Consider the following 12,489-nt stretch of genomic DNA (forward strand, 5'->3'; position numbering starts at 1 on the left):
CTGTGTAGTATTTCTCACATTTAGCCAGTGGGGCCAACTTCCACTCCCAATGAACTCTAGTTCATATCTTTCTTCCTTGGCTTTATGATACTGAATGCTCATGGTTCTCCTCAACTGCCTGACCATTCTTTGTGAGTCACCTATAGCCCATTGCTTTCTTTCCAACTACTAATGCTCTCTCTAAGCATTCATCTCTTTTGTCTCTTACGCTCTGTCCCTTGGCAATGTCTTCTACAACTATGGATTCAGTGATCAATTCCGTGGAGATGACTCAAAAAATCTCTATAATTCAGCAGTCCCCTAAGCTCTAGTCCCACATTTTCAACTGCATTTTGATCATCTTCACCTGAATGTTTAGATAACTTATGTTTATATGGTAAACTCAGTGTATCCAAAACTGAATACATCATTTGCTCCTTAGGCATGCCAAGCATTCCAATTCTCTATTTCTGTTGATGCTACCATCATGCTCCCAGTCGTCTGTGAGGCCTGAAATCTCACAGACATCTTTGATTCTTCTTCTAATTGCCTATTACCCAATAACCAAATTCTTTTAAATACTTCTTTAATATCTCTTGAATCCATCCCCTATATATGCCATCAATATGGCCACCACCCTAGTTTAGGTCAGGCTCTCATTATCCCTCCCCTGGTATTTTAATAATCTTCTTAATGGTCTCTTCTTTCTCATCTTCAAAGCCCATTTCACATAGCATACAAGATAACCTTCTTAGTAAACCCGTGTGACCAAATAATTTCCCCATTCGAAAACCCCACTGGAGCATGGGGTAATTGAATACAACAAGCTTTTACTGAAAGGCACCGTGCTAGCTAAGGACAAAAAGATAAAATTTGTTCAAAAAGTTTCTGTCCTCAAAGACTTATGTTCTATACACAGAATACAGCATTAAACAGGGAAGTAAATACAAAATAATATGATGGAGAAGAGAAAACTAATAAGTAGGAGGATCAGGAGCAACTCTTATAGAAGATAGCACCTGATCTGAGCCGCTAAGGATTCTCAGAGGTGGTCAAGAGGAGGGAGAGCAATCTAGACATGTAGGACATTGTATACACAGGCTGAAGCAGAATCTTAAGTTACAGACAGTTAAGCTAGAAAATAACAGGCATGAACAGTAATATTATGAAAAAAGTGTGGAGAGGTGGGTTGGATCCCAAAGGCGATGGACTTTAAATAACGAGCAGATGTAATTGTATAGAATGAAATTATCATATATAGTATATTTTAAAAAAAAACCCTGATTCCAACATGTAAGGACTTTTACCATCTAGTTCTGGTCTTCTTTCACCCACTATTCCTTCTGTTACAAGACTTGGCAACAGATTAGATATGGGGCTAGGGCTGGGGTGAGAGTAGGCATTAGGAAAGACACCTAGATTGTACCTGGGTGTCTGAGAAGATGGTGGTGCCCTCTATAACAGAGATAAGGAAGTTCAGAAGAGGGGAGAGGTTAGGAAAAAGGTAATTGGGATATCAAAGTCTTAGTCAGATGTCTTACCGTAATGGGGAGAGATGATCCTGAATTCTCAAAGGCTATGCCATAAGAGTGCAACTTCTGACAGGAAGAGGAACCAGGCCAGCTATCTCTTCATTTGCCACTGGGCTGTACTCTTTTGGACTTCTTTGGACTTTTCCATCATGACTGCCTCCTTCCCCCCAAATTAGACTGCAAGCTCCTAGAGGGCAGGGACTATCTTTTTCATATCTGTAACTCTAGAACTTAGCATAGTGCCTGGCACATAGTAGGTCCTCTGACTGCTCCTACTATCCTTGAAAGGCTTTCTGGATGGTCCCAGCAGCAGAACATGTTGTATGTATAGTCACAGAACAAGCAAGCCCACCTCAGTGATGGATTCTTTGGCCATGACACCTCATTTTGATTTTTGTTGTTATTCATTAAAGAATTTTAAAAATACTTTCGGCAGTACCATCATGAGTACAGTCTCAACACGGGTTCAAGAAATGAATGCCCATTTAGAAACTGTGTAGCCTGCAGATTTCTTACAGGGAAACGGGAGCCTTGGGACTCTTAAGTCAGATAAATAAAAACTCTCAATGAACTTATTAACTTCTAACTTTTAAAAGCTTGTAAATATAATGAAAGGAAATGAAAAGGATTCAAAAGAAGGCATACTTTGTTTTCAAAAGGGTGCTACAAATAAATTAAGTTTTGGAGACAACTGAGGACTCGTAAACTAAGTGTTATATAGACTACCTCCTGAGGCGAAGTTCTAACTGAACAGTCATTCCTTGTTTGAATGTTCTGTCAAAAATGTGAAAATAACAGTTTGAGAAATATTGTAGACTTATTATTTTGCATAGGATGACCCTTCTTAGTTTTTCAGGTAATTTCTTGCTTATTTGTTTTGATGATGTTTGGTCAATTAAAAATTCCTTAATTTGCTCTGAAACCACAATTATCATGGTTACTGTGCTAAGTATGAATTTTATTTCATGAGACAAATTTAAATATGGTTTGTGTCCTATTTTCCTGTATACCATAAGTAAACAAAAATTATATGGAGGCCTTCAGCAAGTTCTTTTGAGACAAACAACTTTAGACAAGTATGTTGAAGAAAAATTAATACTATGGAATTTCTTCTTGGCTTTAACATGTTAAAGGTGAGGATAAGCATGATAGGTTTTTTTTTTAAAATTCATATAAATTACATCCATTTGTATCATATGGTAGAAAAGAAGGCACTGAAATGACAGGTGTGAAATAAATTCATTTCAATTCACTGGACAAGTCAGAAGCCGTCTGTGTGTGTGTGTGTGTGTGTGTGTGTGTGTGTGTGTGTGTGTGTGTAAGTCATAATAGCCTTGAGTTAGTTCTGGCCTTCTTGTCATCTTTAATGTCCCAATATAAGAAAGATGAGTAAAGCTAGAAGACTTCCAAATATAGTAACAGATAGGCCTGGCATGCTATGGTCCATAAGGTCACGAAGAGTTGGACACGACTGAACAACTGAACAACAACAACAAAAAGCTAGATGTCTATTTTGGTCCTGGGCTGATGAGCTGGTGCAGCTGGAGGGAGTCCAGGATCTGTTTTCTCAGTTGCTTAGATCTGGAACCTTAGCATTCCATAAATCCGTAATTAGATCCTAAGGAAACTAGTTTGTGCCATTCAGTTCATGTAAGTCTGAAAACAAAAGATATAACTGCCAAGTTAAATCTACATATTTTTATTATCTGTTTTGGGCACCATTTTCCCTTGCACAAGCTGGTGACACAGTGACAAAATCTTTTCAACATTACATAATGAGCATCATCTTTCTGTTTATCCTTTCAAAATATTCTCAAAGTAATCGGCTGCCAAAGCTTGCCATTTCTACCTCCATGACATCTTTGGTATACTACCATGTTAATCCAGGCCTCGAAAACAGCCTCCCAGCTGATTTCCCTGTCTCATTTTTCTTACTACTTTAGTTCATCCTATGAAAATTCTGCCAAAGTGGGGTTCCTTAAGCGCAAAGATGGTGATGTCACTCCATTGATCAATCAATTCCAGTAGGTCCCTACAATCTCTAAGGGTGGAAAAAAAACAAAAAAACAAACTCCCATGATTAGCTTTTAGAGTTTTGCACAACTTGGTTCCAACTTCACTGGACATTACTTCCCTTCCCATACTCTGCAATCCAACTTAAATGGTCTTCTCTACGTTCCTCACACAACACACTCCAGGCTTTATGCCTCTGCGGTGGCTATAGGTCTAGTCTAGTGTCATATCTGGATAATATGGACAAAGTTCTGTCTATGATAAAGGTACTGATCTACTAAGTTCAATATGTTGAATTCTCCAGTCTGATTTGAGATACGAATTTGTAGTAAAAGTAATTTACCATCTTAGTTTATGAAAGGTAACAAGCTTCTGAGGTATAAGTCTGGTCTCAAGTTATATGCCACTGAGGCATTCAGAAGGTGCTAAATTCCGGTAGCCAGCAATGACATATTGCACAGCCTCTATCTTCCTTTATAATCTATATTACATAATCCAGGCTACTTCAGGATAACCCTTTTGCAATTTCTGGTGGCCACAATTTGGTCCTCAATTGTCATTATAAGCCCCTTCATTTCCACAGAAACACAAAACTGAAGGCATGCATTCTCCTTTAATTCAGATCTTTACACATGTTGCTAAGATTAAGCTACTATTTAGGTTTATCAATTACTATGTTCTAGGCACTGTACTAAGCACAGGTGATAGAAAGAAAGGCAAAAAAACATGGTGACTGTGTTCAGGGCATCCATATACTAATGGATAATGGGGAGCACAATGCAAATAACTAGATATATAAAAGACACATACAAAGTAGACATAAGGTAATATCAGAGGGGGAGGTACTAGCAAATGGGGCAACCAGGAAATGCCTCCTGTAGCAAGTGAGATTTGAGCTGAGTCTTATATACAATGTGAAACTAGGAGGTAGAGTGAAAGAGGCAGAGTATTCCATGCACAGGGGATGAAAGGAGGATAGCCAGTACAAAGGAATGGAGATGAGAGATAATGTCAAGAAGACCAGAAATGATGGATCAAAGATTGTGTGGAAGGGAGTAAATTGCAAGAAGACAGGAAAAGTAGGAAGGGTCCAAGTTAGGAAGATCTTTAGATGCAAAAATAGAGAACTTTCTATTCGTAAAATTTCTATTTCATGGAGTAAACTGAGTAGGGAGAAGGGTGGGTGAAATGGGTAGGTGAACACTTTGAAAATGACTTTGGCAGCTGAGTGAAGAATGGATTAAAGGACACTGACAGAGTGTAGGCCAGAGAGGATGAGGAGCTGAACTAGGGGGGTGGCTATGAGAGGAGGGAAGGGGATGTGCCCATGGGAGCTACTGTGAAGGTAGAAATGACAAGACTGGATTCTGCATATAAGTCCATCTCTTGAAGATGGCAGCTGGAAAGCAGGGACTTGCGTGAGCTCCCCCCCAGGTGCCTCCAAAAACCTATTAAAAATGGCTCTGAACAAATTCTAGAACTGCAGAACCCACAAAATAGCAGAGGGAAGCAGGGCTCCAGCCCAGGACAGCCTGGATGGTCACTGGGTAAGGTCTATCATGCATGGAGCTGGGAGCGGAAAGAAGCAGAGCACATGGTGGGCAGCAGCAAGACCAACCAGACCAGGAGCCGGGCAGAACAGACCCTAGCGCCCTGAATCAGTGAGCTGTGGCAGTTACCAGACTTCTTGACCCATAAACACCAAAGACAACAGAGAAGGTTAGTGGGAAAAGCTGTGGGGGACAGAGTGAAAGGAATTCACAATTTGGCCACTGCCCTGGGGGCAGCGGGGGTGGTGTAGCTACAGAACTATACCTGCAGTTGCTTCAGGCCCCAAGCCCACCTGGTGGGAGAAATTAAGTGGCAGATCAGAGGGCGAGTGCAGAGCCTGCTTAAGATCTGAGTCTGGTCCCAGGTGGCGGTTCTTGGGGGAGGAAGAGAGCTGGTGTGTGGCAGAGCTTGCTGTATAGAAATAGCTCTGAAAATGACAGCACATCCCCTCAAGCTTGGAACAAAGTATTATCTACTCTACAAGCAGTCATACCCCGAGAAAATCTCAAGGGTCAAGTAGTTGGCTGGGAACATGGCCAGGCAGCGAAAAAGGGACACAGGCTCAGACTCAGACTTTGGAATCTTTCTTTGGTGATAAAGAAGACCAAAACATACAGCCAGAAGAAGTCAACAAAGTCAAAGAGTCTACATCAAAAGCCTCCAAGAAAAACATGAACTGGTTCACACCATGGAAGAGCTCAAAAAGGATTTGGAAAAGCAAGTTAGAGAAGTAGAGGGAAAATTGGGAAGAGAACTGAGAATGATGTGAGAAAACCATGAAAAACAAGTTAATGACTTGCTAAAGGAGACCCAAAAAATAGTAAAGAAAAGAACACCTTAAAAAATGGACTAACTCAAATGGCAAAAGAGCTCCAAAAAGCCAATGAGGAGAAAAATGCCTTGAAAGGCACAATTAGCCAAATGGAAAAGGAGGTCCAAAAGACCACTGAAGAAAATACTACCTTAAAAATTAGATTGGAGTAAGTGGAAGGTAGTGACTTTATGAGAAATCAAGATATTATGAAACAGAACCAAAGGAATGAAAAAATGGAAGACAATGTGAAATATCTCATTGGAAAAACCACTGACCTAGAAAATAGATCCAGCAGAGATAATTTAAAAATTATTGGACTACCTGAAAGCTATGATCAAAAAAAGAGCCCAGATATCATCTTCCAAGAAATTATCAAGGAGAACTGCCTTGATTTTCTAAAGCCACAGGGTAAAACAGAAATTGAAAGAATCCACTGATCACCTCCTCAAAAAGATCCCAAAAAGAAAACTCCTAGGAATGCTGTCACCAAATTCAAGAGCTCCCAGATCAAGGAGAAAATACTCCAAGCAGCCAGAGAGAAACAATTTGAGCACTGTGGAAATACAATCAGAATAACCCAAAACCTAGCAGCTTCTACATTAAGGGACTGAAGGGCTTGGAATATGGAGCTAGGATTGAAACCAAGAATCACCTACCCAGCAAAACTGAATATCATGCTCCAAGGCAAAATATGGACTTTCAAGAAAATAGAGGACTTTCAAGCTCTCTCAGTGAAAAGACCAGAGCTGAATAGAAAATTTGACTTTCAAACACAAGAATCAAGAAAAGCATGAAAAGGTAAACAAGAAAGAGAAATCATAAGGGACTTACTAAAGTTGAACTGTTTTGTTTACATTCCTACATGGAAAGATGATGTATATAATTCATGAGACCTCAGTATTAGGATAGCTGAAGGGAATATATATATATATATATATATATATATATATATATATATGTGTGTGTGTGTGTGTGTGTGTGTGTGTGTGTGTATAGACAGAGGGCACAGGGTGAGTTGAATATGAAGGCATGATATCTAAAAATATAAAATCAAATTAAGGGATGAGAGAGGAATATATTAAGGAGGGAGAAAGGAGAGATAGAATGGGGTAAATTATCTCGCATAAAAGTGGCAAGAAATAGCAGTTCTGCTGGGAGGGAAGAGGGGGCAGGTGAGGGTGAATGAGTGAATCTTGCTCTCATCGGATTTGACCTGAGGAGGAAATAACATACACAATCAACTGGGTATCTTACCCCACAGGAAAGAAGGAGGAAGGAGATAAAAAAGGGGAAACGATAGAAGGGAGGGCAGATGGGGGAGGAGGTAATCAAAAGCAAACACTTTTGAAAAGGGACAGGGTTAAGGGAGAAAACTGAATAAATGGGGATAGGATAGGAAGAAGCAAAATATAGTTAGTCTTTCACAACATGAGTATTGTGGAAGGGTTTTGCATAATGATACATGTGTGGCCTATGTCGAATTGCTTGCCTTCTTAGGGAGGGTGGGTGGGGAGGGAAGAAGGGAGAGAATTTGGAACTCAAAGTTTTAAAAGAAGATGTTCAAAAAAAAGTTTTTGTATGCAACTAGGAAATAAGATATACAGGCAATGGGGCATAAACATCTATCTTGCCCTATAAGAAAGTAAGTGAAAAGGGGATGGGGGGGAGTGAGGTGACAGAAAGGAGAGCTGACTGGGGAATGGGGCAAACAGAATATATGCCATCTTGGAGTGGGGGGAGGGTAGAAATGGTGAGAAAATTTGTAATTCAAACTCTTGTGAAAATTAATGCCCAAAACTAAAAATATTAAATAAATAAATAAATAGATAGATAGATAAATAAAAGAAATGACAAGACTGGTCAGTGGAATGGATATGTGGGCTGAACGAAAATAAGAAGTTAAGGATGATGACAAAGTTGTAAGGCTGGGTGACTGGAAAGACGGCGGTGCCTTCCCTCTACAGCCATAGGGAAGTTCTAAAGAGGGGAGATAATGAATTCTGTTTGGGAAAATGCTGATTTGAGATGCCTACAAGTGTGTTCCCTCTGTATAAAATCTTTAGATTTTCCTTTTTTCAGGATTTTGTATTTTAAATGAAATACTAAGATGGCACAGTTTAGCTCATTTTGACCATTATTAATGATCACTGTTGAATAATTTGATTGGTTCTAAGCCACCTATCTGTATGAGCAGATGATCTTAATATAACGCATGGAGTTACTGGATATTATAGCCCATCTCTACTTTAGTTTCTAGTCAGAAAGATTTCTCTCTAATTTTCAGGTCCAAGAATTTAAAATATTACATTATAATCATCACTATCAAGGTTAAATATGGTAATATTAAATCAAGACTGGAAAAATATGTCATATATCTATAAAGCCCACAAATGGAACCATTTCTGATCTCTGTTTCTAGGGGCTACTTCAAGAGCTTTTAAAGTATAAATATTTAAAAGCAGTTTTTAAACACGTGTTACAAATTCAATATTCCATAAAGGCTCAGTGAGCTTTGAGGTATTTTTGGAAATTTACATTTTCATGACAGACCACCTCCATGGTCTACCACAGTCTATTGTGTAAACACATTCATGTGAAACAACACATATTGTTTACATAGCAAATATCTTCATAAAATGTAGCAGTATGTATAGCAAGAAAAATTCAACTATACTGTGGTAGACTATTAATAACTCATATTTACATCCCAAAGGATTTCATTGCCTATTTCAAACTTTAAAACAGCTGAGTAAACAAAGTTAAGAATGACTACAGGCAGGTGGGTATGAATAGGAAAGGAAAGCTGAATGTGGCACAATGTGGCCATCCCAGAATCTTAGAGGGGAGAGGGAGTAAAGAAGTTTCTATAGTCCAAAGGTAAGGGCCTAAAGCATGAATAGCCTCTGAAACACACTCATCAGTGCTAAGCCAACCTACAGCTGAATACTGTGAGTATTGGTAAAGTCGTTATCTTTAAATGCAGTCCATTAAAATTTTTTGACAGCTCTAATTAAGATCCCTTCCCAGCTCTAAATCTATGATCCTATGGATATTTGTTGAGCACTTACTGTACACCAGGCATTGTACTAAGCACTGAAGATACAGAGAAAGGCAAAAACAATTTCCTGCCCTCAAAGAGCTTAAATTATGGTGGTGCAAATTCTGTTATTAACTAGCTTAGTGACCCTGGTAAGGCTCACTTCATGATCTCCCCCTTAAGCTTCAATTTTCTTACCTGTACAATAAAGGATTAGACCAAATAAGGAGTTCTTAAGCTTTGTTTGTATCTTGGACCCTTCTAGCAATACGGTAAAAACCTATATACCAGCTTTGGATGGTTGTTTGCAGTTACACAGAATACGAAGAAAAGGGGAATTGCCCCCATGCATTGAAGACTGATATATATCATGAATGGATGAGGCGACAGATTCAAAGATATTCATTTGATTTCACAGGAATGATATGTTGCTGACAGTGATATTAGGGAAGATATTTTACTTTGTGAACCTACTGATGATGAGTCCCCATCAAGATATATTTTCAATATAATTGATGGAGTTTAAAATAAAAACTATAATGGGAAAATAGTATTGACTTCTATACTGATAAAGCCCAATGGATGTTAGAACAAAACATAAGCATTAATTAAAAATGTGGTCCTTCATGCAATTTGGACAAATTTAACGTCAATGTCACTTGTGCATAGAAATATGAGGAGCCATATACAAGTTATCAAGCTGTGATAACTTTCTAAAAGACCAGACAGACTACTGAAGGACAGAGAATATATAGCACTTTTCTATTATGGCAAACACTTTGAACCTTCATGTCCAACTACTTCAAAGCATGCCTGAGTTCAAAGAAGAAATAGCCATTTTTCAAAGTGGAATAAAACATAAAAATAAAGAAAAATCATTTTATAACAAAAATGACCTCCTAAACATGCATACTTGGTAGACATTTTTAAAAACTGTGAACTCTAAACAAATCAATACAAAGTTCTCAAAGTCACACTTCTGCTCCTGAAAGATAAAGAAGCTGTATGAAAAATTTAGGAATATGGATAATAAATTTATAAAATAACATTTTGATGTGTTTTCCAACTGAAAAACAAAATAGCTGCCCTGAAAATGAAAAAGAAAGTGAAAGCAATCATTTGAGAGGTCTACAGAAGTTGCTTTCCTTTACTTAAAAGACCCAGATATTTATGAACAGGAATGGCTAAATAACCCATTTTCAACGAACAAATATGACACATTTGGTCTTACTCCATCTGAAAAGGAATAGTTAATGACTTGTTTTATGATAGTATGCTGTAACAAATGTCTGAGCCTAAAAAAACTGAACAGATTTTGGCTATGGGTAAAGAAAGAGTTCTCTAGTTTATCAAAGTAATGTTACTATTTTACTTCCTTCCTTGCTTTTTTTTTTTTTCACTATTTTACTGTTAGTTGTTGATGTTATGTTAATGCGAAATGAACTTTCCTATTGAAGCTGTTAGAAAACAACATATCAACATCGATTGGTGATCGAAAAAGAATTGCCACAATATCACCTATGATACCATATTTTGAGAAAACCTAAGCCAAAAAACAAGTGTACCCAATACCTTGATACTATTATTGTGGTTATTATTCTTATGTTAGGAATATGAAAATTGTATATGTTATCAATATGTTAATATCTTTAAGTGATATGTTTTTATTGTGTTTTTGAGATTGATTTGTTTGCCATTATAAATATTATAACAAATTTTTACTTTTATTTATTTTATTAAAGCAGTTGATGACTTAGTTCATAAAGTACTGGACATGAAGTCAGGAAAACCTGAGTTCTAAATTGGCCTCAGATGCTTCCAGCTATGTGACTCTGGCCAAGTCACTTAATTTCTGTCTGCCTCAATTTTCTCTGCTGTAAAATGGGGATCTAGCACCTGCCTCACAGGGTTGTTGTGAAGAACAAATATGATCAAGTGAGATGATAACTTTAAAACACTTAGCACGGCAAGTGCCTGGCACATGGTAGATGCTTAATAAGTGTTTGTTCCTTTCCCTAACACTTTACCCTTTTTACTTAAATAAATGTGATTTGTATAGCTTATTTTATGAAAAGAGGGAATGGATGTAATGACTTTTTGGTAAAAAACAGAGACGTTGTTACATAAAATTTTAAATCCACTGATCTATCACCATTCTTCCTAACCTTTAAACTGATGTCTTTAATTGGTGATAACTACTTTCTGCCTGGCCAATTAGAAAAGGCCAAATATTAACAAAACAATTTTAATCAATTTTATACTTACTTTCAATAGAAAAAAAATAGCTTAATCTATCTTTAAAATCTTATTAGAGCAACAGATGAAGAATTATTTTTAACTAATGTATAAAATACTAATATTTCCCTGGAAATAAAAACAAAACAAAACCTTCAGCTATGAAGATAAAACTTGTAACTTTGTATTAATGATGGCATTATGTTGCAGAACCCTTGCTTTAGCCTGTATAAAAATTGATGATGTGAGCAACCCCCAACAAAAAACTAAAAATCAAAAAACTTGTGTTTAAATATTTTTAAAAAAATTCGATATTTAAGTTACAATAATTTTTAGCATTAATTTAAAAATTTTCCAATGACCAAAGAATTGAAAGAAAATATTTGTAATAAGGTGTTAAATCTTAAAGATACTTATAAGTGCTGGCAAAATAAATTTTATCCCAGATATAATTTAAAAATAATAAGTGAAGGAGAATAAAATCTACTCACTAACTGAAACTAAAATAACAATCTCTAGGTATTAGCATCTTTGATTTGAACACAGGAAAATTACTGACCTTTGCATTGTTCTTCATACTTTTCAGATAAGAGATGATAGCAACAACCAACACTGCAAACTCCTTTGATTTCAGACTTAGATGTAAATATCCGAAGAGTATTTGGAGCAAGATCCCCACATGTATGCAGACCCACCATAATACAATCCTTTCACAAAGAAAGAAAAGGAGAAAAAAGTAATTTTGTTTCTAGCAAAAAAAGAATTTTTTTAAAAAAGCTATTCAGATGAAAATTTTTAATTATTGAAAATTATAGAATTGTCCTAACTTCTGTGACTACCAAATTTCCATAGTAAGGTTTTTTTTTAAATTTATATACTAAAATAGCCACTATATACAAATTGACAATATTGATCTGGTCTAAAAATGGAATCTTTGATTTAGAGACACACAACTGGGTTTCAAATGAAGTCACTTTAATATTCTGGGCCTCAGTGTCTTCATCTGTAAAGTGACAGAGTAGAAAAGAATGATCTCTTTCTTACTCTACATCTATGAGCTAATGATCCTACATGGGAATTTCATGATCCAATGATGATAGGTCTAGACCCTTTATGCCTGCACTTGGGACCATTGGTATTTCTAGAAGAGCTAGCCAGACTAAAAGCTGGGCCATAAAATGAAGCAAAAAAGATGACTTACATATGGTAACTATCATGTAGAAGGCCTCTGCACCTTCTCTGCTACTCAAAGTCTTAGATAGATGCCCAGAGCACCTAAAGCTTAAATGACTTGCACAGAACCAGTATGTTGGTGTCAGAGGTGGGAT

At 37.0% G+C, this 12,489-nt stretch overlaps 1 protein-coding gene across 1 annotated transcript in view; it reads right to left on the minus strand.

Annotated features, from left to right (window-relative positions):
• The window catches only part of METTL25 (methyltransferase like 25), a 153,369-nt gene that overhangs the window by 80,706 nt on the left and 60,174 nt on the right, over nucleotides 1–12,489 (minus strand). Inside the window, exon 5 of the mRNA XM_036758454.1 lies at nucleotides 11,721–11,868. Within this exon, the coding sequence (XP_036614349.1) occupies nucleotides 11,721–11,868 (148 nt within the window). The remainder of the gene's footprint in view (nucleotides 1–11,720; nucleotides 11,869–12,489) is intronic.

Source organism: Trichosurus vulpecula, chromosome 5, assembly GCF_011100635.1.
Source record: "Trichosurus vulpecula isolate mTriVul1 chromosome 5, mTriVul1.pri, whole genome shotgun sequence".
Lineage (NCBI taxonomy): Eukaryota > Metazoa > Chordata > Mammalia > Diprotodontia > Phalangeridae > Trichosurus > Trichosurus vulpecula.